The sequence below is a fragment of the Phoenix dactylifera genome, chromosome 14 (assembly GCF_009389715.1).
Source record: "Phoenix dactylifera cultivar Barhee BC4 chromosome 14, palm_55x_up_171113_PBpolish2nd_filt_p, whole genome shotgun sequence".
NCBI lineage: Eukaryota > Viridiplantae > Streptophyta > Magnoliopsida > Arecales > Arecaceae > Phoenix > Phoenix dactylifera.
Window position 1 is genome coordinate 8,705,636 of NC_052405.1, and position 25,958 is coordinate 8,731,593.

General features: G+C 38.2%; 2 protein-coding genes across 7 annotated transcripts; one reads left to right on the forward strand and one right to left on the reverse strand.

Annotated features, from left to right (window-relative positions):
- Positions 1–205: 205 nt before the first annotated feature.
- On the reverse strand, positions 206–12,991 carry LOC103704825 (serine/arginine-rich splicing factor SR45-like). 6 transcript variants are annotated; one of them, XR_003385225.2, is made up of 13 exons: positions 12,693–12,991; positions 10,916–10,981; positions 6,522–6,610; positions 5,575–5,621; positions 5,402–5,482; positions 5,148–5,313; positions 4,567–4,807; positions 4,414–4,479; positions 3,184–3,300; positions 1,565–1,635; positions 1,389–1,426; positions 604–697; positions 206–514 (listed from the first exon to the last, which is right to left on the reverse strand). XR_003385225.2 is itself a non-coding variant. In XM_008788280.4 (13 exons), exons 1-12 carry the CDS (start codon positions 12,890–12,892, stop codon positions 631–633), a joined length of 1,254 nt encoding a protein of 417 aa, XP_008786502.2. In that variant the 5' UTR covers positions 12,893–12,991; the 3' UTR covers positions 206–514; positions 604–630. The 6 variants fall into 6 exon arrangements, 5 of the variants coding, with proteins under 5 accessions (XP_008786502.2, XP_026659543.2, XP_008786504.2 ...); XM_008788280.4 differs by having other exon boundaries at positions 1,560–1,635; XM_026803742.2 differs by having other exon boundaries at positions 206–697; positions 1,565–1,629.
- A 1,666-nt stretch (positions 12,992–14,657) lies between these two features.
- On the forward strand, positions 14,658–25,172 carry LOC103704824 (calmodulin-interacting protein 111). The gene is made up of 10 exons (XM_008788278.4): positions 14,658–15,049; positions 15,658–15,816; positions 16,054–16,919; positions 18,029–18,218; positions 19,312–19,519; positions 20,845–21,347; positions 22,069–22,495; positions 23,059–23,139; positions 23,308–23,498; positions 24,390–25,172. Exons 1-10 carry the CDS (start codon positions 14,750–14,752, stop codon positions 24,531–24,533), a joined length of 3,069 nt encoding a protein of 1,022 aa, XP_008786500.1. The 5' UTR covers positions 14,658–14,749; the 3' UTR covers positions 24,534–25,172.
- Positions 25,173–25,958: the final 786 nt, after the last annotated feature.

The following is a 25,958-nucleotide window of genomic DNA, read 5'->3' on the forward strand; positions in this document are numbered from 1 at the left end:
CACTTCCCCTCTTGACAGGAAACGGGGTAAAGCCTCTCAAACATTCCCCCAGAAAGCAGCAGCCCCGAGTACCTGTCCAAGCATCAAGATCAAAAGGAGAAAGACAGATTGGCATGCATGCTATCCCTAAGGTGAGTACGCAATACAAGCCACTCAATTGAAAAGGACTCTTGGATCTAATGTCAGAGAGATGAGAATGGCGTCATGCCAAAGTCGCAACAACAGTTGCAGGAAAATAAGTTGGATATCAGAACTGATGTCTGAACATCATCAAGCCAGTTCTAGTACAGATGGAATTTCTCTCTGATACAGAATTTTTAGTACAATTTTCAAAAAGCAGCTTAAAGAACGTTAAACACAGTTTGAAGGAAGAAACTGAACCAAGGAATTCTCTCCACCAAATATCTAGAAAAGAAAACTGGACATCTTTCTGATTTCTTGGACCTTGTCTCTCAATACTTGCATATTCCTTGACATCGCCTTGCATCATGTTTGAACTTTGCGCTTTGTACTTCTGGGCATATAGCAAAACCAGAAAAGAGGTGGAGGGGAGGGGATGCAACCGGGCTTTCCTTTGGGATTGAAAGAGGGGGAGAGAGATACCTGCATGCCCTTACAACCTGAAAAATGCTAATTAGGCCGAGGGGAAGGGGAGCATTTGCTGCGGCTGATGCTGGCACTTCTCCCTCTAGCAGGCCTAAACAGCACATCATAAAAGAAAGATTAAACACACAATGTGAAAGATGGGAAAAATTAAGGCTTGCTTTAATCCTAGTGTGGAGAAGGAGAATTTTTTTTTAAACAAAAAAAAAGTTCGAGACCAAGTGTAACTGCAAAGGTTGGAGAATAGAAACTATGCACGACTGCAACCAGAAAAAAAGAATACTATGCCCGAACAAAAGGGAGCATCTACAGTGCAGACGAGAAACATATAGGGCCTGCTATACTTTTGTACCTAAAAACCAAGTCCCCACTGCTACTAGAATCTTTTGATCTCTTAGGTGGCGACCTACAAGAGCATGTACAGAGTATGCTTGTCCGCAGAGCGAAGCTGGTGGCTGTACATTGCAACAGCCAGCATCAACGATCCTTCAAGCCTCTCCATCTAACCCTCCATGCATGTGGCTACACTGACAGGCCCCACGGTGAATCTCTATCCATATATAGGAGATGAAGCAGCATCATCACATAATTTTGAAGGGCCATCCAGTACATCGATGTGAAGAGCATTTTCATTCCCCAATAGAACTTGTGAATCTAAATTTCAACTTAAGGATAAAAACTCCACTAGTCTCTGATTATAATACAATGAGGATAACCTATGACAGCTCAGAAAAGAGAAGGTGATACAAAAAATAAATGCATGGGAAAATGCAGAATAAGGCTACCTTCTAGGACTGCGACTTCTTGATATCTTTCGAGCTCCCTGGTTCACAAAAAAAAATACAATTCACCAAGTGTTGTCTCCAGTAATTCAAAAAAACGAAGCATTTATAGGTGTGTGCACAAGCATGTGTCCATGTGTGCGCCTTTTTTTTTTCACGAGAGGCGATAATAACCTTACGAGGACTGGGTGATTCAGAATATGATGAGTCTGACCTTCCACGCCTTTGAGGTGGTGCCCGACCCCTGCGTCTAATTAGAAAGCAAAATTTAAAGATCGGCATAGATGAGAATTCCATTCAAGTCATAAATAGATAAATCTAGATAAACACTTGCTCTAATCACTAATCGATCAGTGACATATAAACATTTCATTATGCGGCATAAATATATAAATCTAGAGATGAGAATTCCACTCAAACAGATGTGTCAGTAAATCTCACTTTTCCCTTTAGCAACAAGGAGTTGTGAGGGTTGGGATGCATTGACAGGAGATGGAATTTATTTTATATTGAAAAATTGAGAGGATGTCCAACACCATGCATGTGTGGAAATTTTTTTGCCATTATTAGAATAGATATCGAGACCACATATTTGAACAGGCAGCATATAGCTGCACCCAGCTACATAATAAAAAACCTATTCCTGTAACTCCATGTGTTTCTGCTCAAATTCTAACTCAATGTATAAATTCTCCACATGAGCTGGAAAATCCTTAGGGGAACTGCATCATGAGCCCTTGAGGTTTAATCTTACATTAAAGAACCAAACGAGCCTACTTTTCCTCCAAGCAAACAGTGTCGATGGCACCTTTGCAGCCCCTAAGTCTCCGTCATTCCAGTCGATGGCACCCTTGCAGCCCCTAAGTCTGTCATTCCAACAAAAATTATCTTATAATAAATTTCCAGAGGCCACAATCCTTCTGGAAACCACTTTTGCCTAAAAATATTTATCAAATACATTACCACGAACCCTCCTTACCATATAATTAGATGACAGCTACTATAGTTGCTCTTGTTTCACAAAATTTAGCTGGAATGCTATGAATCCTCACTGTAAGAGCCAAGGAACTTCTTAGAAGGAAAAAATGTAGGAGGATTCGTATGCTAACTCATCTTCCTATTCTTAAAGGATCCACCTAGATATTTTGACATACTGGCCAATTTGACTGATATTAGCAAAAGGAAACACTAGAGTACCTTCAGGTACATAAGAAAAGTTGATGGTTTCAAATTTCCATCTGCTCTAGGCCTACCTTCAAAAGGCTATAACACTTACATGAAACAAAAGAATGCACAGAAGAAATAGACAAATAGAATAGCATAATAATTAGTAGGTGATGTAAGAGGAGGATGATCACAACAACAATATCCATGAACCAGCCACCACATGCAGATGGCAAAAACTCTTTGAGAAAAACAAACAAATCAGTTGCTTAGTGAATGGAAGAATCACCCCATCACAAGAGTATGCACTTGTTTGTTTCAATCTGGCTGACCACAATAGATTGTCGTGTTCAGTGTACAAGGCTCTCGATGCAGTAGTTTAAAGCAAACTTTCCATCACGAAGACTTGAAAGCTCATAACGAAGTAACCTCATCACAAAGCCACACGTAATTCAGCAAATGGTTTATAAACCACCGACATGTTAAGGTCCCAGATTGATTAGAAAAGGCTCAGTTAAGCATATGCTAGCATGTTCAGATAAAACACTATACAGCAGGCTCAAAGTTTGACCAAAAGAAATAACGACACATGAGAAAAATTAGATAGATGGGCCATGCAATTTTAGCTGTTTACCTGCGAGGAGAGACCGATCTAGAATGGGAACGAACAGGCCTTCGAACAGGTGAACGGCTACGATGGCGAGGAGGAGGTGACCTTCTTGGAGGGCTCCTTGGTCGTCTTGGAGGTGATCTGGAACAAAACCAATTTTATTAAGAATACACCCATGACACCTACTGGAGCTTAAATTATTTTGGAAAAGTTAAAAACCAATCGCAGCAAATGGAAAAGTAAAATCTTGAACTGGGGCTACAATGTATAAATGAAGGTCATGTCTTTGTTTTTTTTTAAGTGAAAAGGAAATGTATGGAATGTATTCATCTCATTACAATGCAATGAAAGGCTTCATAAAATGTCCTCTGAATTTTTCCCCCAACTTAAGGAAAGTTGAGAAAAAGGAATAACAACCTGGGAATAATGGCCAAATCCTGATGTACATGCTTGTGTCTGGTCAAGTATAACAGTTGTTTTGGAACCCTTGAAGGTTACATCAAATATTAAAATTTCACAGCACATTTATGCAGAACATCTCAGCTCCCCTATGGACTATTTAGGTATGCCAATAATATGTAAGTAAAAACAGTTGCAGAAAACAGAAAGAAAAATAGCCAAATTGCCTAGATGGCACATATAATGAAGACAAATCCTGATGTACATGATTGCGTCTAGTCAAGTATAGCAGTTGTTTTGGAACCCATGAAGGCTACATCAAATTTTAAAATTTCACAGCACATTTATGCAGAACATTTCAGCTCCCCCATTGACTATTTACGTATGCCAATAATATGTAAGTAAAAACAGTTGCAGAAAACAGAAAGAAAGATAGTCGAATTGCCTAGATGGCACAAATAATGAAGACAAGTATTGATACAAGTCTGACATTTTCAGAGTAAACTACAAATAAATTGCAAAAGGACATATCTAGATCATGTTTACCTGTATCAATGGCATCAGTATATCATTTGCAGTTAAAAATTACAAATTAAAATTACTATAGCCAAATACTCGGTCAACCTTTTCTCCTTGTCAAATAATACACAGAATCAAGATTCAGAACAGAAGCACATCTGTCACTTCATTGAAGTTAGAAGAGAGTGTTCCAACTTCCAAGTTTATGATATTTAGAGGAAAAGGGAGGAGGAATTGGAGAACACTTGCAGACTTGACCTTTTATTATTTGCATCCCAGATGAGTCACTGTACGATAAGCAAAAAATCGAATCATAAGTTGTACAGATTAACTTACCGCCGCCTAGGAGGAATTGGGGAACGCTTGTGGACTAGACCACCACGACTCCTTCGTGGAGAGAACCTAATAAACATGAGGATAAGTCAATGTTATCACTGCAGAAAATGAGCGGAACATAAGCTAAGAGAGTACATGGCAGACATAACTAACCGTGCAGGTGATCTATGCCTCCTTGGAGGAGGAGAAGGAGAACGTCTTCTAGGAGGAGATGCTGCTCTCCTCCAAGGTGGGGTTCCACGTTGGTAAGGAGAAGAATCTGCTCGGTGACGCATAGGCGAATCTACACGACGACGAGGAGGTGAATCAGGTCGATGCCTAGGTGAATCAACTCTTCGATTTGCTGGAGGAGAGCGTCTTCGCGGAGGTGACAGTGGTTTCCGACGTGGAGAAGCTGATAACATTAGGTCATCAACAGCAAACATCAGATGCTACAATTAAAGCACACAATACTAAATACAATGTGCATTTATAAAAAGAAACCAAAAGTATTAGCAATAGTAGTGTAATGAAACAAAAAAAATTGAACTATAAGAAGAAATAAAAAAACAAAGCAAAAGTTCGAGTCTTCTAGAAAACTTCAGGCCAAATTCATCATCTAATCTCAAATAAACCACAAGTTGGTAACAAACAGAAAAGATAACATAAAGAAGGAATTAATGGTTACATAAAAAGAAATAAGAGTAAAGAAGCTTCGAATTGAGCTTCAAACAAGATAATATTAAGAAGCTTACACTCCCTAGGCCACTGTTGAGCATCCTTTTCAGCACTGGCACCAACTTTATCTCTTTGAGGAGCTTCTCTTTTTGGAGCACGAGGAATTGCCTTTGCAGGGGGAGATGCTTTTTGCCGTTGCGCTAGAGTAAATTTTACTCGGATAACATTTCCATCAATTTGACCCTGTGATGAGATTTGCAACAAGAAAATTACTTTAAGATATACTAAAGCAACAGGCTATGAGCTTTTCTTTTGAGACAAAAACACATACACCATCCATGTAAAGAAGAGCCTTCTCAGCATCAGACCTCTTCCTGAACTCAACATAGCCATAACCCCGAGGAAGATTAACCTGATTCACAAACATATGCGAGAATCATGTGCACGAAATGAGAGAGATTTATATTATCGGTAACATAAAATAACCAATATTTGCCAACTTACAATCCGGTCCATTGTCAGCTCCACATTGACTATTTCACCAAAATTACCTGCGAAGAGATTATCTTAATTTCCGATTTTTTTAAAGTTTTTGCATTCTAAGTTTGGTCATGGCACATACTGATCTGCACAGGTCATCCAGTTTTGGAGCCAAAAGACAGTCAAAATAAGAACATGAACAGAAAGTGTAATATACATTTACAAGCAAGTTTTCTATAAAGAGAAGATGCACTTATTGATACTATACTTCACTAATCTATAATGATTCAAATTCTAGAGCCTATGTCCACCAAATTATTCAATTTTCAGTTTATCATAAAATTTCGTTTCTGAAGTTTTGGTCTTGATCTTTGGCCCCCATTTAGTAGTAGAAGGATCTAGATTTTTAACCGAATATTGTTAATTAGAAGATTGCCGTGCATCCTTCATTAATTGTTTCTGGAATTTCGAGGATATTGTAAGATATTCTACTTATTGTCCTCTCTTCCTGTGCGCGCGCAGGGGCAGGGTGGATTGCACACATGCTTCTGTGTGTATCTAAACTTTAGTAATTCGAAATATACCCATATCTCCCCAAATAAATCATGAATCTCCATTATCTTCCTAGAGAATTTTGTATATTGTACCACTAAAAAAAATCAAAAAATAAAAAAATATTAGTAAAATAATAAAACCTTAGTTGCATACAATTAATGCTAAGTTACAGTTAATAAGCAAGACAAAAATTTAAAACAGGGACCCATCGATGCCAAAAAACAGTTGTCAAACAATCTAGTTACTGTCAAACTGAAATATATGATAAGATTAATTAGTGTTTCTTCTAAACAACCCCATATCTAATGCTTAGAAAGCTTAAATTTAGCTAAAAAGGCATCCTGATGAAGGTATCTTGCCAAGAATAATGGCCGTCCAATTTAGATACTGAAATTTAAGGAAAAAACAAAACTTACTGAATATTTCTTTTAGATGAGCTTCACTGACATTCCTTGACAGATGATTAATGTGAAGAACCACAGACTCAGATACTGGAGATGCTTTCCTGAAATAAAAGAGCATTTTATAAAAGTTGTCTCTCACTCTTGAATGGAAAGGGAAATGATCAATATTCATAACTAAACATATGGATAATCTATAAATTATAGGTAGCAAATTCCCTATCCAGCTGAAGAAAATGAGGGCATAAATGACAGTATTGCTCTTTTTTTTTAAAAAAAGGCAAAAAGGACATTAAATATCAATGCATTTTTCATTGGAAAATAATAATAAATCCACAAAAGGAGTTTAGATTTGTATATCAAAGCAAAAAAGAATCGAAAACTTCACTATTCACCAAATTCATTGCTCCCAACAATCATACTTGGGTCAAACATGATACAAAACCAATTCGGAATGCACTCCATATTAAGGGTACAGGCTTGGTCTCAGTAGAAATGGATGACAGCTCCAGTCAAGGTTGAGCATGTTCAAGAACTGTTTGCTTTTGAAAGGATAAAGCGGGCCAGATAAGAGACAAAATGAAAAGAGGATATAGCGGGCCAGATAAGAGACAAAATGAAAAGAGGAAAAAAATCAGAATTAACAGTCAACATTTCAGGTTCATTTCAATCAAGTCATATAACCAGTAGGTCTAAGCCACTTGATTTTGAATTACAATAGCCAGCTTCAACGGTCAGGTCAACTACTCTCTCAATTTGTATGGTCTGGATCCAAATGTTCTTGATGCCCAGACAAACCCAAAAGCACATAGCTGAGAACTGTATTGATCAATTTACAGTTTATTTCAGTTAATATTGATGATCCCGTTATAACCACCCTTTTACAACAATTGCTACAAAGCCTTCAGTTATTATCTTAGCAATCTTCCAATGGTATTTATTGCACAACAAAAAAAAATTCTGATACTATTTCAAAGTGGACAAACAATAGGATGATACCTTACAAGGTATCCATCTTCTACATTAGTCTCTTAAATAGCTCCAAGTTTCAACAAAAACCAAAAAAGTTCTTTCTGAAATAGAATAGTTTTTGCCAACACCAAGCCAAACATCCTAAGATTTGATGCTTTTAGGAATTTTGGTCAGGTTCAGTCAAAGCTGACTGATTTATGGCATTTCAACCATAGTTTCAAATCCCAGTGAGACGTCTCGTAGAATATGCCATTCCAGGAGTTGCGACTGGGTAGTCCCGCCATCATCCCAGCGCATCCTAGGGCATTGCCTATCCCAATTGTCAAGGCAAGCTACAGGGAAGCGCATCCTATTCCACAAAAAAAAAAAATTGGTGATGACCTCGTCCTACAATATTTAAAACCTTAATTTCAACAAAGAAGACTAATTAATATTGGTTCGAATCAAGGTATGCTGAATAGGTATCGGTCCGCGACCGGATCAGTTCAGCATGTTTGGTACCGGACCCATACCAGGAAAGCCTAGCCGGAGCCGGAGAAGGAGAAGAGAAACAGCGAGCGAGCAGGGGGAGGAAGGAGAGGCTGCGGACTCTCTCCGAGGGCCGCGGGGGCGTCTCCTGTTTCGAAAGGAGGCGCGGCGGAGGCCGAGGCCACGGCCGCATCCTCTGTTTTGAAAGGGGCGGCCTTGGCCTACGCCCCCCCCCGGCCCTCCGCAGGCGGCTGCTCCCTCCCTCCCCCGCTTATTGTTTCTCTTTTTCTTCTCCGACTCTGGCGCGAACCAATTTCCACAGCGGAGCCGTACCAGTAAGCTACCGATCGGTCCAATACAGGCCGGTTCAGCATACCATGGTTCGAACTGACAAATATGGAGCAAAAGGCCTCAATTTCATGTTCTTTTTCTGAGCTTTCTCTTGAAAGATAAAATAAGCATTCACAAACATTTTACAAAGAGATAAAATAAGCATGCAAAAACATTTCTACAAAATCAAACTTGAATATTGCGAGTTGTAAATGTAAGAAATGAAAATAGGAATCAAGATGAAAAATTGCAAGAAATGTTAAAATTTTGAATTATTAATCATGCTATTCTTTTAAATTGGTACAAATCCTACTATGGTTCGTTGTACTGGTCCGAACCGGACAATACAGAGCGTACCATACTGTACTGGTTCGGTATCGATACCAATACAGATAGCATCGACACTCGATAAGCTGAAAGACCCCATACCGTACAGTATCGTACCGACACAGTGCTAGGGTGGTATCGGTATGGGGTCCAGTACCAAGACAGCGAACCTTGAATCTTACGACTAGGTAGACCTTACAAACATCTTGCAAGATCTTAAAAAAATAAATTCATAAAATAGGATAAAAAATCCTTACAAAATAGAAAATCTCTTGTTATATCAAGATGAATGTATACATACATACATACATACATACATACATACATATATATATATATATATCTGTTATATATGGTTCTTTATTTGTTATATAAGATTCTCATCAAATAACATTTTATGATTTTGAAGTGAAATCTGATATATTTTCCAACTTAATAATCTTTCTTTAGATTTCTTGTTCTTGATCATTCTTGATGGTTTTTAAAAGGTACCAAACCACCAAAAAAAATATATATTGATAGACATATCTAACATATTCAAAATGTATAATTTAATATACTTGCCTTGTTTTCTTCACTTTGTAAGAGTATTTCATTTTTTGAATTTTTATCTTTTCAACCAAGAAATTCAACATTCAAATTTCAAACTAAAACTACAAAACCTAGGAAACTGATTTGTCTAAGCCAAAATTGAAATGGTATACTCCAACTTTATTCTCAAGATAAAACTATGTTTTTACCCTCGTTATTAGTGAGCTTAGTGTCACAAACACAACCCAAAAGCTTAAACCAGTGTCTACCGAACCATTCTGAACTAGACCAATTAGCCTACCGGCATGATTCATCATATAAAATCAATTTGCCTCTTCTACAGTGATTCGACAGCTAATATCCCTCCTCGATCGTGGCTTTGACCCTCCCTCTCGATGCCTAAACCCTAATCTGTGTCCACAGTGCTCGACAACAACGAGAACACAAGCACCGATGAGGTCCTTGAAGCCTTAGGTAGGTCTCTCTCCCTCTCTCTCTCTCTCTCTCTCTCAACAACAGTCTCTCCTTCTCTCTCTCTCTATTCCTCCCTCCCTCCCTCTTCCTCTCTCCCCCTCTATTCCTCCCTCCCTCCCTCCCTCTTCCTCTCTCTCCCCCCCCCCACTTCCTCCCTCTCCATCTTCTATGGTACAAGGAGAAAGGGAATAGAGCAAAGAATCACAATCGCAGTCCTCTATTTTGAAACCCTTTTTTATTTGCAAATTTCGAATAAAAATCAGCAAACCATTGGCCGACTTCAGTTTGAATTTTGAAAACCAAAGAAGGAAGCTTGAAACACCCTGGAACGGTATAGTATGGACCCGCACCGTGTTGAACTAGTCGCCGGCCGGTCTGGTATCAGTTCGGCAACCCTTGAGTTAAACTATTAAAAGGACTAACCTAGGATAATAAACCCATGCAGCGCCCTATTTATTAGTTGATGTGAGACTATAACAATCTCCCCATCCAATCTTGTGATGCCCTTGTCGTAGTTAGCTCCTACCTGAAAGAGAAGCCCACCCATGGCCAAGGTCCTACTCGACCCTGGTATTCCCCAATAAGTAGACCACATGATTAATAAAGGTTGTAACACACACTAAGCCTGGCTTTGATACCACCTGTCATGGACTCACAGCCCAAAGCTTAAGCTGTTGGAAGAAAGACCAGCCTAGGCTAAAAAACCTGTGACTTTTATTAGTCAGTGTGGGACTATGACATTAAGCTTTCTTATTATCATTGTGCCAGTCTCAAGAATGAAAACATTATTTTTCACCACAATAAGTGCAAACTTTTAAATCCTCTATATGCGATAGCTATGGTTTTATCTTCCTATGATTAAGCAAATAATGGTGAATGAATCATCAAGAAGCCTTAATCACCTAGCAATGCAAGTTTTGTCGATCCAATCGTTTGAACCTACCTAAATTTGTGACACGTCATTGCCCAAATTAGCTATTGAATTCATAAAACATAGATTAGATTAGACAGGTTGGGCCGAATATAAAATCTGTCCCACTTCTGATACATTTAACATTCAAATGCGAACCAGCAATATGAATGAATGCCACACCAAGTGGCTGATTGGAGGCATACAATGGCAGAAAATTGAAATTGAGGTGATAGAGGTGCAGTAGTTAAAACCACCAGAGTCTAGATAATAATGCCACAAGGATACTCATTATAAAGTAATAGATCTGAGAGCATATCTATTATATATCCATTACAATCAAGTCTTGAGTCAATAACAATAATGAAACTAGAAAAAATGTTAACCAGAAACCCACCTTGGGGGTGAAGCTCTTTTAGGCAGTGGTGATGGCGAACGACCTCTTCTACCAGCTCCACTTGGACTGGAAGAACAATGAACAACAGGTAAGACCTTAATTTATTCTAGAGCAAGCGATAACAACAACAGAAAAAGAAAACAGAAATAGATGAATAAAGAACATCACCTGCTTTTACCAAAATAAACAGATAAATAATGTTATTAACTAGTCTTGAACATGCAAACTCCAGTTTGAAGATAAAGGTTTGCATCATATTTTAGTTATCCTAAAGCATGTGATCATTTTTTTTGCTATATAAGAAATGAGAATTAATTGATAAGATAAAAGTAATAAACATATTAGGACCTACATGAAAGCATGGGTATACATGTCAGTGCATGACCCACTAACCCTAAATACATAAACTGTGGTTAATTCATAAGTTCAACAAATCAACCTCCTCGAGAAGTTGGTTTCTTTTTAAGTTATGGAATGATTGTAAATGTGCATAAACCAAAATCTAATTGTAATTGTATAATTCCATTTTCCTTTTCATCTGTGTAAAACTAATGTTACAATTTTTGTAATAAGTATCTCCTGAACATTGTCAGCCACTGATTCACAATTCCACATTCTCCCACTTCCACTCTACCCAATGTTTAGGAAACTAGAGGAAATTCTCTTTCAATTTCAGAAAGATTATGCTTCATACAGAGCTGATATCGATAAAGCATGTCTATGTATCCTATGATATGAAGCTAAGGCTGAAGCATATTATACTTGAGAAAGAAGGCAGATTGCTAACCAGAAAATTTAATATGAAGAGATCCAGGCAGGCGTAGGGATGGCAATGGATTGGGCTAGCTTGTGTTCAGGTCTGGTAAGAAAAAACTCCCCAACCCACATGCAAACATTTATTTATGCGGACCTTTACCTAATCCACCAACCCACTTAGTGCTTTACTTATCATTTGTATACCTCAGTAAATGAATATAAATATGTCCAAACATAGCGGCAGTTAAGGATAAGGTCATAATGCAAGAAAGTGAGGAGGAAAAAATTAAAGTCAAAAAGAAAACATGGTAAATTTTACACACATCATTCTCTCCACATTTCTTTTTATAAATTCTCTTAACCTTAATTATGAAGCCTTCCCAATCATCACAACCAAATTTTGACAAGGAATATCCTGTTGCACAATTATCATGACCCTAGGGGTTTGTTCAACAGCTGGTGACCCATGATTCGACAGGCCAGACCCATAGCCAATTATGAAAACCTTCACCCAGAGCCATTTAGTTTGTGTGGGTTTGGGTGGGTTGGCAGATCTCGGACAAAAATTGCACCCCTTGCTAGGTGAAAGGAATTGATAAGCCCTAAGAAAAATAATGAAATTCAATTAATTAAGTATTTCAAACTCCGCCGTTCTTTTGAGAAGACTAGAAGTTAACCCCAGGCCCAATAAAGACAACCAACACCAAGGTATGTAATTATGGAGTAATGCAAGGAATCTAAACATAAACTATCGCTGCGTTACTGGTTTACCCTAGAATGCAGCACGTATAAGCGAAAAATATCAATAAAAACAACCCATCAAGGAGAGATTTATTTATAAGGCAATGTACATTATCGGCAATAATATCTTCTGATTAGTAAACAAAAAAAAGTACCGACTTACATCCATAGTTCAAGAAAACCGAAACAAGAACGTATTTTTATGGGATAAAAACCAATCAACTTGTTTTATTTGCTCACAGACTATACCAAGACCCTATTTCGTGGGGTACGACCTCACCTTCTTCTCTGTGGCGGAGGTGATCGGCTCCGAGAGCTCACGCTTCGGGAGGGAGAGGAGGAGGAGTAGGACAAGGACCTGGATCGTGAGCGAGACCGCGACCGGGAGTACGAACCGGAGGTCGAGCGCGAGGGCGAAGAGGAAGAGGGCGACGCTGACCCCGACGGAGCGGCCGGCCGGGCTCGACCGGGCTTCACCATGGCCGCGGCGGCGGGGGAGGGAGCGGTGGAATCCCTAGAAGGCTAGGGTTTTGGTCGGGAACGGCTGAGCAACTTTGGTGGGAGCGAACTTGTTAAAAGAAGATGGGATACGGGCGCCCAGACGGGGCCCTTTGCACGTAGGTAAATTACGGAAATACCCATAACCATTTCCAAAGTGTTAAGAAGGTTCCCAAATGACACTTATGGCGTAAGATTCATTACTAGGATGCTTGCCGCAGGGGGTGGGCGAAGTTTCGGACTGCTTGGAAGGGTTTATTCTACACCAGGCAGGTACTTGGCGTCGAGCGGGTGTACCTTGAGGAAGACTCTGCGGTGGTGATCGACTGGATCCAGAGTACGGACAGGTATAGTGATGGTCACCCTTTTATACGGAAGACTCGCAGGATGGCTTAGCTGATGAGCGGCTTTTAGACAGATGACGTGTTTATGGAGGCGAACAGGGCTGCAGACTGGGTAATCTCTTTCGTAGCCCGGCATTCCGGAGATTTTTTGTGGACGTCTGCATCAGATGCTCCTTTTACTTTGTTGTTTTTTCTTTTCCGTGATGTGATTGGTTGCACTCATGTTAGACTTATACGAATGAGTAGTTGTTTTTACTTAAAAAAAATCTTTTTTATATTTTTTTTATTTCTCTTAACAATAAAAGATATCGGCGCTGCTATTATAGTCCTCATTTGTCAACACAATTTCAAAACATAATTTTTTTTATGAAAATAAAAAAATATGTAGCATCTCATAATTTAGTAACTAGGACAAGATAATTTGTATGGTTTAATCAATGAATACTTTAATTGATTATCATTTATTTAGTGATGACTATAACCTTTTATTATTGATTTTAAAATAAGAAAGGAAAGTAAATCATTCGTATTAACAAATTATGTCATATTAATAGAAATATTGAATTATAATACGTCAGTGATCAATCAAATCAATCATTCGTTAATAAAGCCGATTATTTCATCTTAAATATAAAAAATAGTATGGTACATGAGATTTGGGTAAATAGCTATAAAAAGAGGGCAAAACGTAAAGCACTTTTTATTTACCTCTTGTACTACTATTTTGTCCGGACTTGCATGCATATTGAAATATTGGCCATGACTTTTTAATTAGCCACGTCGTTACTAAAAAAGCAATGTCGATGTATATAATACGTGAAAAAATATATTTTAAATTAATAAATAAATAAATATATTTTGGTAATAAAAAATTAATACAATATTATATATGCAAGTATGCAATTAAAGTATCAATAATTAATGCCCAATTTATCATTGCATAATAAAACTATTCTCAATTTCAACGATCCCCGCTATTTGTTATATGCGCAAGTATACTAAAAGCCCTGGTCGTAAGAGATTTTTTTTTTTAAGAATTTAAGATTTTTTTACTAAATTTTAATATATAGTTTTTTAACCATTATGCATCTACTCTTTTTTTTTCATACAATTATAAATTATTTTTACACAGTTATATTTTTCCTACATATAGTTATATTATTTTTGTATATGTTTATATCTATGTATATTATGTATTAGAAAAATAAGTATGTACCGAAACAGGCTATCAATTTATTTAATTTTTTTGGGTGAAATTCCTACTCCAAAGATGAATCTAAGGCTTTCAGATTAAGCATATTTTTTATGAAGCTAATGGAGCTACGGACTGGATGGCTAGTTATGTAACGAGTCGCTCCAGTAGTACCTTTTGGACTAGTGATGAATCTTAAAGGCTGGACCATGAACATATGGAGGGCACGTGACGCAGCACTCGCGAGTCAAGAACCGGAGCCGCCTCCCGTCTTCTCCGAGTCTCGAGCTTCCGAACGCCGCCATGCCTTCGAAGGCGCGGAAATCCTCCAGACCTCCTCCAACAGCCGCCGACCGCGGTCCCCTCCCCAATTCGCCGGCGACCCCCGGCCGGGAACCGTCGGAGGCCGGCGACGACGAAGCCCTTCACCGCCGCCTCCTCTCCGACGCCTCCGCCAAGTTCCCGGGCCTCATCTCCGATGCCGCCTTCTGTGGGAGGATCTCCGAGACGGAGTCGTCTTGCTCCAAGGGAGCCCGTGCTACCGTTTGGCTCTCCGAGACCGCCATGGTCTCCTCCTCTTTCGTCCCCGGCTCCCTCGTTTCGGTACTCCCACATTGCTTTAGCCTTAGTAGTTACTACTTTTTTATCTGGATTTTTTATGTGAAAGAACTGGATTTATCATCATCATCATCCAATCGCGCGAGTCTGAATTCATATTTAGAATCATACTCTGGGTTCGCTTTTGCTCCAAGGTTTAGGCCTTTCTCGCTTGTTAAAGGAAAGGGACAATCTTTTTGCATAAATATGTTCTTTGACGCTTTCATGAATGAGATTGGACACCAAGATGAGTTCATGTTGGATTGAGTGATTAGATTTAAATTTAAAGTTTTTGTTTTTATTTTCTGTAGAACCAATCAATAGGCAGGGGAGTTTTCTTGAATTTAAAGAAATTTACGGAGATAATACTTATTTTTCAGTCCACGCGAATCTATTCACTGTTTATTTGCCAGTATCTAGGCTACTTCTGTTAATTTCCTCATTTCCTTTTAGCTGAAGACAAGTTAAGCACTTTGGAGAATAAATTGCACTGTGGTTGCATTGTTATTTGAATTCTTTTCTTTTTACTAACAACTGGTTAGTACAGTTGGACGAGTCTTGGCGATTTTAGCTTTGAAGTTCTTGGTTCCTTTTATTCTTTTTCACCATTACAGGTATCTCTTGCTGCGTCGGGCAAAAAACCTTTGGATAACTTTCCACTTGATACTTTGGCTGAGGACTGTGCTAGACATTTTGGGTTTGATGTTAGTGATCGCTTGACTGATGGACTAGGAAGCTACTTTGCAATTGCAAACGTTCTCCCTTCACGCAAGGTATGACTACATCTTGAATGATTAATAGGTACCTGGTTCTTTAGATATGATCCTCTCATGTTGCACAATAGGGTCCTTGCTCTTATCACTAATTTTACACTGAGATGGCTTGTGATTGTACCTTCTGTTTATCCAATTTTCAACTAACACATAGCTCTTTGGAGAAAATATTATGTTAAAGAAGCCCTTTCTGGTTCCAAAACTCTACTTTGTATTGGGGTTCATGTCTTAATCTAGGTTCTCAAGAATGGAGTAAGGCTGTCATGGGGTCTTTCATGCACCATGGGCTTTCCTGCTACGGGCAGAGCGGTGTTTGTCTGCCCTATTGAAAACATGTCTAACAACCTAAACAGGACTGACAATACTCCTCAGCTCTACCTGTGCAAGTGCAAGGATCTTTACCTAGATTTGGTTCCTCCAAAGCCTGGACATATTAGTTGTGGCAAAGGGTTATCTATCAGTGATTCTCCAACCAAATCAGTGCCAATTGGAAATTGGAACGTTGCATCACCTAAGACTCCTTCATCCCGTCAATCAAAGCTTTCTTCTCCTGTTGCCTCTCCAATGCACTCGAGAAAACCACATGACTGTGTACTAAGTACAGATTCTTCTACATGCTTGGATGTCTCTGCTGCACGGTTGGTACTAGCAGATGAAGGAGTTAATGAACTGCTGCAGATTTATGCTGCCCGGTGGCTTTATGGACGCCATTTGCTCAAGGGGAACTTTGCAACTGTTCCACTATGTGGACAGATGTGGGTTTTCTTGGTGCATGGTTTGGATAAGTTATCAGCATGCTGCTCTAATCAAGATTTAACTTCTGAAAATTATAAATTGTTGCCTCATGAGATTCAAATTCTTAATTCTTTAGAACAAGTGCAAGCTGCTTTCCTAGTGGACTCGGGAACGAAAGTCCATTTTTCAGATTCCATGTTAGATGTGGGAACCACAGATAAAGTAGAACTGCCAGCAGAGAAAATCAAATACAAAGCAAACTGTGATAATACTGCTGATGTCCCAAGATTGGGTGGCTTATCTAAAGAATTTGCAGCTCTGAAAGAAACCATTCTATTCTCCTTGGCGGACAAGGATGCTTTGCCAAGGTAGTCTCAATTCATCCTTTATATTGGCCTCTTTCTAGATATTGCACTATTTGATCTTTTTTTAACTCTGCTGGCCTTCATTGGTAGAGTGGAATGAAGTTGAGAAAATCTTACCTTTTGAATGTTTATCTGCACATGCCCCTTAGTTATTAAGATTTTTGCTGAATGAGATCCTTATGGAAATAATTTTGAGGATATCCATGGTTTAGAAGATCTAATGTAAGTGATCATTCATGAAAGGCTAATTGGATTTGGAATTGTAGCTGCATGTTTGTCAATTTGTAGGCTGCATGGTATTGGCGCATGAGCTGCTCAAATTAGCTGCACCACTCTGAAAGAAAAACTTGTACTATAATATGCTACTTAAATGTTGATTATGATATATGCTTGAATCACTTGACTCTTAGGAGAAGCTCGAAAGGAAAAGAAAAAGAAATAGGAGACTTTCACTTCTCTTCGGGAGTCTAGACAATGAACTTTATAGGGTCAATAACTTTCATATCAGTTTTGAACTTCAATTTGCAATCTTCATAAACTTTTCCTCTAGTGAATATTCTTCACATCTCTTCTTAACATTAGTCAGCAGAGGGTGGCATTTGAGGAAGGGATGGGGAGCAAAAACACAGGATTCTCATTCTGATGCATGGTATTCACCGAAAAATAAAAACTCATTATCTAAGGATGACCCGATATTTATAATATCACGATAGGTAAAAATTAATATGGGGTTTGAATGTAAGCTTCGAGGTCAAAGTATATATACTCTTCATGTATTAATATTTTCAAGTTAGCCTTCTACATAATGGACTTCTAGGAGCCCAACAAATTTTGTGGCCATTTTCTACCTGTCATTTGTCAAATGGACTTGAAGATCTTGCTGACACTTATATTTTGTTGCACTTTCATAGGTTATGGTAGGTTGTATATGATGTATAAACATTCAATCTTCATTCCTTGACACTATTGGTGACTAAGAACATTTGCCTTAATAAGGTGTGACCATGGTTTACTTCCTCTTCGAGATAGATTGTTTAACATTGAAGAAATATCTCTTCCTTTTGTTTTGTTAATACTTTTGGGTTAATTATTATTGTTGTGTTATATAATAGGTACAAAGGTGTTCTTCTTTATGGTCCACCTGGCACAGGAAAAACATCTTTGGCATCATCTTGTGCTCATAATGCTGGTGCTAGCCTATTCTGTATCAATGGGCCTGAAATCATCAGTCAGTACTATGGAGAAAGTGAGCAAGCTCTGCATGAAGTTTTTGATTCAGCTAGGCGAGCCGCCCCTGCTGTGGTTAGATTACTTCTTCTCAGTTCACAATGCTGTCTTGTGTTCTTATTTGTTTCCCTGGTCCATAAATTTGCTGATATATTTTTAGACCATTTCTATCTGCTTTATTATTTTTCTATATAATATGTGGCTATCAAAGATAGGTTGTTGCAGAAATATTAATTAAATGAACCAGAAAAGGAATATGGATGTTTAGATAGTAAACTGAGATTGCTGTCTGTGGTTGTATATTTCATACAAAGTCTACGAGTTGTTTATTAAAAGGACTGTCTATTTTTCAGGCATAATTGCCTTGTGTCGAATGGATTTTGTTTGCCTTCTTATTTTTGCCTTTTGAATTTGTCTTTTATTTTTAAAGTCATTCACTCTTGAACATATTTTCTTTTGAATTTGCAAAAGATATCATTTGTAGCATTTAGCTATCAAGCTAGGTTGGATACAACAGACTGTTAATTCAACTAGTTTCTCTTAAAAAAATGGATAGAATAGAAAACTTAGAACTCTGAGCTTGATGCAGCAGATTCATTAGTGTGATGATGAAAGATGAGGACAGCCACCTTAAAAAAGGATTTAAGATACAAGTTCCATGAAGAGAGTTTGAGAGAGGTTACATGCAAATGTTGCATTATGAATTGTATGCAATATTTTGTGTGTCTTCATGTATCATACACTCATTATCAATGGAAAATATGTGTGACTGGCAGCCCAGCGTAAGCATACATGTTGACTATTGCTTCTGGTTAGTGGAATCACTTCATTATTCCATCCATGCAGTGTTAGCTATTTAAGTTACCTGGTACCGATCCACATAAATTTCTTCACTACTTAAGATTGCCTCAGCATGACAACATCTCATACTTTGCTAATGTTTCTCATTATATTTGTGATCTTGTCATTCTGTACTATGCACTTGTGGTTGTTGAAGTCGTTGGCTTTGCTTAAATAATGTGCATGACCTTTTGTTTTAGTATTTAAACTGTGTGATATGTGATATGTATTTTACTATGATTCACTTGTTGAGAGACTTTCATTGTATTGGCAAGCCAGGGTCTACTTATCTTGTGTATGCATTATTAATAGCTTTGTTGTTTTCAAGGTTTTTATTGATGAATTGGATGCCATTGCTCCAGCACGAAAATATGGGGGCGAAGAATTATCTCTCCGAATGGTTGCAACACTACTGAAATTGATGGATGAGATAAATAGTGGTGATCGCATTCTTGTAATTGCTGCTACAAATCGGCCTGACAGTATCGATCCTGCTTTGAGGCGACCTGGAAGATTGGATCGAGAAATTGAAATAGGTATTCTCCTATAATTTCTATAATTCATGCTTTGAAAGATAAGAGCATCTATGCACCAATATGCATGGTCTGCATCACAACAACAAACATAAAAAAAGAGAAAGCAATGCATTAACTTAATGTTGTTCAGGTTCGTGTTTTGGTGTTCGTTTTTTTTAAAAATAATTAATAAGACAATTGAAGAACTGAATCTGGAGATTTTGATTGTTTCTTGTTAGTTGACTTCGAATTTCATCCTTTTAGTGGCAATATAGGTGAGCATTTTTTTTTTGTCTATGTTGGTGGTTTCATGAAAGGGTCACAGGCTCATAGCAGATGTTTTGTTTTAAAGTCTGGAGGTAAATAGAGCTACATCACTTAATTGGCAAGAGTTTGTAAAGTTGGAAAGAACCAAACGAGGTGCTGGTGAATAGCCAGAGACTGTCAAATATAGGTCATATTAATGAATAGGGCATTTATCTATAAATTACTATACAAAAAATATTTTAAATAGATTTTGAGAGGATATTGTTAAACTAAACATATTGAAGAGTTTTTGTTCAATGACCAAGGACTCGTGTTTAAGATGGCACTATCAGCAGTATGTTATGTAACATACGGTATTGGTCCTTTTTTGATGGTTTATGTACTTTCTGTATAAATCACCAGTAGAAATCCATCAAGCTGGGTTGTCACTCGTTCATGTGTCTTAATTTGTAGCAATTGAATTTATGCATATTAGATCCAAATTTTCAGAAGCGTGTTTTTTAAATGTTCGTTTAATGAACTAATAATGGTGTTAATTTGTGCTTTCATTTACTATTGTACAATATTTTGTTCTTTATCAATGTTTGTTAGAAATAAAAAAAAAAAGTGTACCCAAGGGGATTTTTGGTATATCATGTATTATAAGAATCAAACATATTTAACCTTTTGACAAGTTTGGGTATTAATAAGAATTAAACATGTTATGAAAGGAAAACTCTAGCACATTTATTTTTCTGATCGGTTTGAGATGCATACATTATTAATGTCAATCTGGGAAAGTTTAAAATTATTTTAGAATTATCTAGTGTATCCTTTGCAATTTTTCCTTCAAAAAGATGTATAAACATATTCTTCTTTCGCATATTCCGCATCTTTGCTTTAGAAAACTAATCTTAAGATATTTATACACTCTAAATTGTCATGTTATCTTTGACTAACCAACAAAAGTAGTCTGCAGCATCATACATGATGTTGGTAACTAACTTTAATGAAACACAACATGTTTGTGTTCTGTTCAGATCGAGTTTGATTGATGAGTATTCATTATTCTTATATTTTGCTTTTTTGACCTACTCCAGGAGTGCCATCTCCAGAACAGAGATCAGATATACTTCGTACCCTTTTAAGTGAGATGGATCACTCCCTTAGCAGCACAGAAATTGAGTCTCTGGCTTTGGCTACACATGGATTTGTAGGTGCTGATTTAGCTGCCCTTTGCAATGAGGCTGCAATGACTGCTCTTCGCCGCCACATTAAGCTAAAAGGTCTATGCAAGCAATCTAAGAAAACATTTTGTGAACCTGATGGAGATGTAGCTGGTATTCAAGGCTCTGATATTTGCAAAGATGAGGATGGAGCATCTCTGGATCAGGTGAGTTTGTTGTCATCATCACTGTCAGAGCTGAGTGTGTCATCAAGGCCTATTTCTACTGTTGGTTCCCAAGGGACACTAGAATGTTGTGTCATTTCTCAACATGGATCTTACAGACCTCATGAAGTGGAAGAAGATATACTGCTTAAAGTGATGGCTGAAGATTTTGAAAAGGCCATGATGAAAGTGAGGCCCAGTGCCATGCGTGAGGTAATTTATTTTGTTTTACTTATTCTAGACTTGTATCTGTGCACTACTGGTTCCAGTTGGTTCCTCGCATTGGTCCAGATGGCAAGGGCCATGTGGTGCTGGTTCTGGTGGTGGGGCCTTCATATCATCCTTACCTGGACCGTCCATGGTCCTGCATCCATTGTCCCATCTTCACCCTGTGGGCCAATCACCTTGTGGCTCCCTGGAAGTCCAGTCGATGAAGGCCATTGAGGATCTGCACTCTACTTCTACTGTCCTATGTCCTATGCGTTAATAATGTCGATACATATAATGTGAACCCTGATTTATTTTGTCTCTTGGTTGAGAACATAGTCTCACATCTGGCCAATCTACTTGTATGAAAATTTATCTGAGACTGATGGATAATTGAGCCGATCCTTCCAATTGGAAGACTAACTTGAAAGCACTCACACACCATCTTGATAGTGCCTGTTGTAGCCCAAATATATTGTATGGTACAATAAAAACACATCCAGAGATGGCCATAATCCAGATTGCTGTTTCCATGATTTTCACTCCATGAAGACTGATGGTTTGCAATGGTTACGAACACTTTTACACACTCATTCTTCTATGGATAATTAAACACTTGTGCATGTGTTAGCATATTCATTCAACCACACTCATATGCCCAATGTTTGTTTACTTTTTTTTGCATGCTCGAAATGCGCAAAATAGCATCATGCTTTTTCATCATCAGGTAATGCTTGAGCTTCCAAAGGTACGTTGGGAAGATGTAGGTGGTCAAGCTAAGGTTAAGAAGCAGTTGATTGAAGCAGTCCAGTGGCCACAAATATGTCCAGATGCATTTAGACGCATAGGAATTCGTCCTCCAAGGGGTTTATTGATGATTGGCCCGCCAGGCTGTAGTAAGACCTTGATGGCCCGAGCAGTAGCTTCTGAAGCAAAATTGAACTTTCTTGCAGTCAAAGGCCCTGAACTTTTCAGCAAATGGGTTGGGGAATCTGAGAAGGCAGTGAGATCTTTATTTGCAAAGGCGAGAGTTAACTCTCCAGCAATTATATTCTTTGATGAAATAGATGGCCTTGCAGTGACACGTGGGCAGGAAAATGATGGGACATCTGTTGCTGACAGGGTCCTGAGCCAGTTGCTCGTGGAAATGGATGGTATGTATAATGAATCTTATTTCAGTAATATCTTAGAATATGTTGTTTTAAGTCAAGTCTAGCAACCATCTAAAGTGCTTCATCTGTATATGCTGTCTCTTCTGGACTGAATTGTTTTGTTAATGTTGATGCCTTGATTATTCATGAAGCGGTATTGTCAAAATATTTAACTGATCAGAAGAGCATTTGAAAGGTGCCTGTAAAACAAAATGGACCTCAATATGCTCTGTGCCCTTCAGCAGACACACTATTAAATAAAGTTTCCACTGCTATGTTCCTCTGGAAAAAAGAGTTCCTATCTAGCAAACCCCCGGCCCCCACCTCAACCATTTTTTGAGAAAAGATGATCAAGCAGTAATATCAGTGTTCTCTGTTTAACAGCATGGACTTTGCCATGCAATTGTACACTAGAAGGAACTCTTTTTAATTTCCCTACATTATCATCTGTAAGATATTTTATTTGAAATGTAGTATCTTCAAGTTTGAAATTATCTCATTAACATTCATTGTTGTGTTTGGACTTGATTGCATTTTGTATTCCTAGCTAACCATGTCAAATACAGGTTTGGACCAAAGAATTGGTGTTACAGTTATTGCAGCTACTAATCGCCCCGACAAGATTGATCATGCCCTTCTAAGACCAGGTTCTACCATGAATTTATCATTAATCTGGCTTTTCTACTTGTTTTCTTGTTCGTGTTTGCTGCCATTGAATCCATAACCTCACCATTTTCACTTTTTGTGTTTGTTTCTTTACTAGAATATCTGAAAATTATTTCTATGGCCCAGCTAATAAATAATGGTTTGAACAGGACGCTTTGACAGACTGTTGGATGTCCAGCCACCAGATGAGAGTGATCGTGAAGATATATTCCGAATTCATATGCGTAACATGCCTTGTAGTCCTGATGTCAACGCAAAAGACCTTGCTAATCTTACTGAAGGATATACTGGGGCAGATATAAAACTGATATGCAGGGAAGCAGCTATTGCTGCGCTTGAAGTATGTTGATTTACTTATTCAACTATTATTTTTGTGAAACATTTGGGAACACAAAAAGCATTAATTTGTTGCTAAAATATCTATTCTGACAAACTGGCTGTAAGTACTAAACAGAGATTACTGAGAGGAAAAACATTTGCATTCATTTGAGCGGAGAATAGGGGAAAATATTCATGTTGAACTACAAGGCACATAATTGGAAACTGCCATATCAGTGGATATGATTTTTTAAGGATCAAGATTATCACCATAAATCCATAACCAGTCAGTTTTGTTGCATATTTAGGTCTGAATATACAAATTTTATTTTGTCATCTATTTACAGTTAACACAAGTCTTCGCTATATCCTTTTGCCTGATAATATCCAGGCCATAAAGCCCAGTTCCAGGAAAAGGAAAGCCAGGGTGATCTGTCAGCACAGATCATTGCTACCCATCTAATGTTTTCTTTTTGGGGTTTATTAAACTTGACCAAACCATCTCATTTTCTTTGTTTTTCCGTACATTATGTTTTCTGAGCACTTAAATTAATGTACATCAATCACTTCCACCTGGCGAACTCTCTTAGTTCGCAATTGACTTCTTTGTTTACTTATTGTGAATCTTGCCAAGACTCTCATTTTACACTGTGATTTTAGATTTCTATCTATGTCAATATTATTTTCCTTTAAATGCATTCATTATGCTTTCATGTTACTTACCATTGATCCTACTCAACGAGCATGACAAACTTATAATCTGCTTCTTTTTTTTTCCCTTCACTGGCAAATGTTGATCCAATGATATTCTTGAAGTGCATCTTTAGTTCATTTACCACTTGACGCTATTACTTGGAGCACCATTAGCCGTTCTTGTTCTAATACATTTGTTGATGTATTTGAATTTCATCAGGAGAATCTGGAGATTTCTGAAGTATCAATGGCACACTTTAGGATTGGAGTCAGTAGGGTACAGCCATCAAATGTTCAATTTTATCAGGAACTTGCAGCGCAGTTCCGAAGGCTTGTTGACACTGGCTCTGTCAGAGATGAGTGAAACCAAAGGAACTCTTTGTTATGTGTCTGCCTTCTTTTCTTCTCAAACTCAGCTCCTTTGGTTGCAGAAGATCGCCTCCCATTTATTGGTTCTCTATTCATTGTCACTGTAGGGAATATACATAATACAGTCTTGAGCCTGCCTCATATCTGCAGTCTCAGAGTACCAACTGCATGCATAGGTTTGAAGTGCAGAAGAGTGGCAATAGTGGCTCGCAGTCATCCTCCTGTTTTTGATATTGTCGGATAGTCGACTATCGATAGTCTGTGACTCTTGCAGTTTTGGCTGCATTTACTGGTATTGGTAACCCGTTATCCTGTATGTACATTTCTATGAAATGTGTCTGTTGATCTTCACTCCTTAGGTTCAAAGTTGTGAGGTCAAATGCTTTTCATCAGGTGACAAATAGATGTCAAAAATTTCAGCACCAAGCTGAAGCAGTTTTGATTGCTTTGTCGAAGAGAGGCTTGGAAATTTTCGACTGCATTGCTGGAAGTTCATAACTGCAGTGGAAATGCCCAGATTTTCCCCCGGGTTTAATACTACTACATTTGACTCCTGTATACTAGTTTGGACATTTAGTATGCATTTCTTGTGCTGGTTCATTTATCGATCTATCAAATATGTCTTGATCTTCAATTTGCTTGCATTCTGTATTGGATTGAGTTGAGCATGGACTTGAGGAGAGTTTCCTAGCCATGGTAGGCATAGATTTCGTTGACCATATGACTGGACCAAGGCCTAGCCCTCTTAGCTTTCTGATGCTTTTCAGACTGGTGCAATTTATTGGTCATCCTTGATCCATTTTTGCATTGAGATGGGAAGCCTGCTCCAGGGGAGATTTTTCTCCTGGCTGTAACACAAAACCAATGCGGCTGGTAAGAGAACTGTAACCATGTTCGCTGCAGAAGAACTGTTATAGTTGCTGCTGACACCGTTGATCCAACCATGGCTGTTGTATCGGGTAACTCGTGACCTCTTGGCGAAAATCTTTCGCTTACAGCTCTGAGCAAACTTTCCCAGATTAGACCAGGCTGGAGAAAATTCAAGTCAAGGATATTGAGATCTAGTAGACTTCAACCGGTGGTACTCGAGCTGGAACAGGTTCAGGTTGGACCAGGAAAGTAGCCAGATCTTGGGCCCTGGTCTTGAAAAACTTTTCTGACGAATTTAACAGCAGAATAATATAAATATTTAAAGCCGCGACTTAAATTTCATATGTGAAAATTTAATGACTGAAACAACTGGGAAGTTGAAATAAAATCCAAGGTCGAAATGTTAAATTCACAAACCAGTTCCTTCCCTGATATCTGTGTTCCTGAATAAAATCAGAAAGCCCTAAAACTAACCATCGTTCTTCATAATTCCACATTTCATTCTGAATCAACTCCTTGAAGGAACTGCTGTGGTTCCAAGAAATATGGT

Excerpts from the sequence above, each read along its gene's own strand:
- LOC103704824 (XM_008788278.4), top strand. The coding sequence starts at position 14,750 with ATGCCTTCGAAGGCGCGGAAATCCTCCAGACCTCCTCCAACAGCCGCC. Across the intron at positions 16,920-18,028 it reads GACAAGGATGCTTTGCCAAG|GTACAAAGGTGTTCTTCTTT; the intron begins GTAGTCTCAATT and ends GTTATATAATAG. Across the intron at positions 21,348-22,068 it reads GGCCCAGTGCCATGCGTGAG|GTAATGCTTGAGCTTCCAAA; the intron begins GTAATTTATTTT and ends TTTCATCATCAG.
- LOC103704825 (XM_008788280.4), bottom strand. The coding sequence starts at position 12,892 with ATGGTGAAGCCCGGTCGAGCCCGGCCGGCCGCTCCGTCGGGGTCAGCG. Across the intron at positions 10,982-12,692 it reads CCTCCGCCACAGAGAAGAAG|TCCAAGTGGAGCTGGTAGAA; the intron begins GTGAGGTCGTAC and ends TTGTTCTTCCAG. Across the intron at positions 698-1,388 it reads AGAAGTCGCAGTCCTAGAAG|GCCTGCTAGAGGGAGAAGTG; the intron begins GTAGCCTTATTC and ends TGTGCTGTTTAG.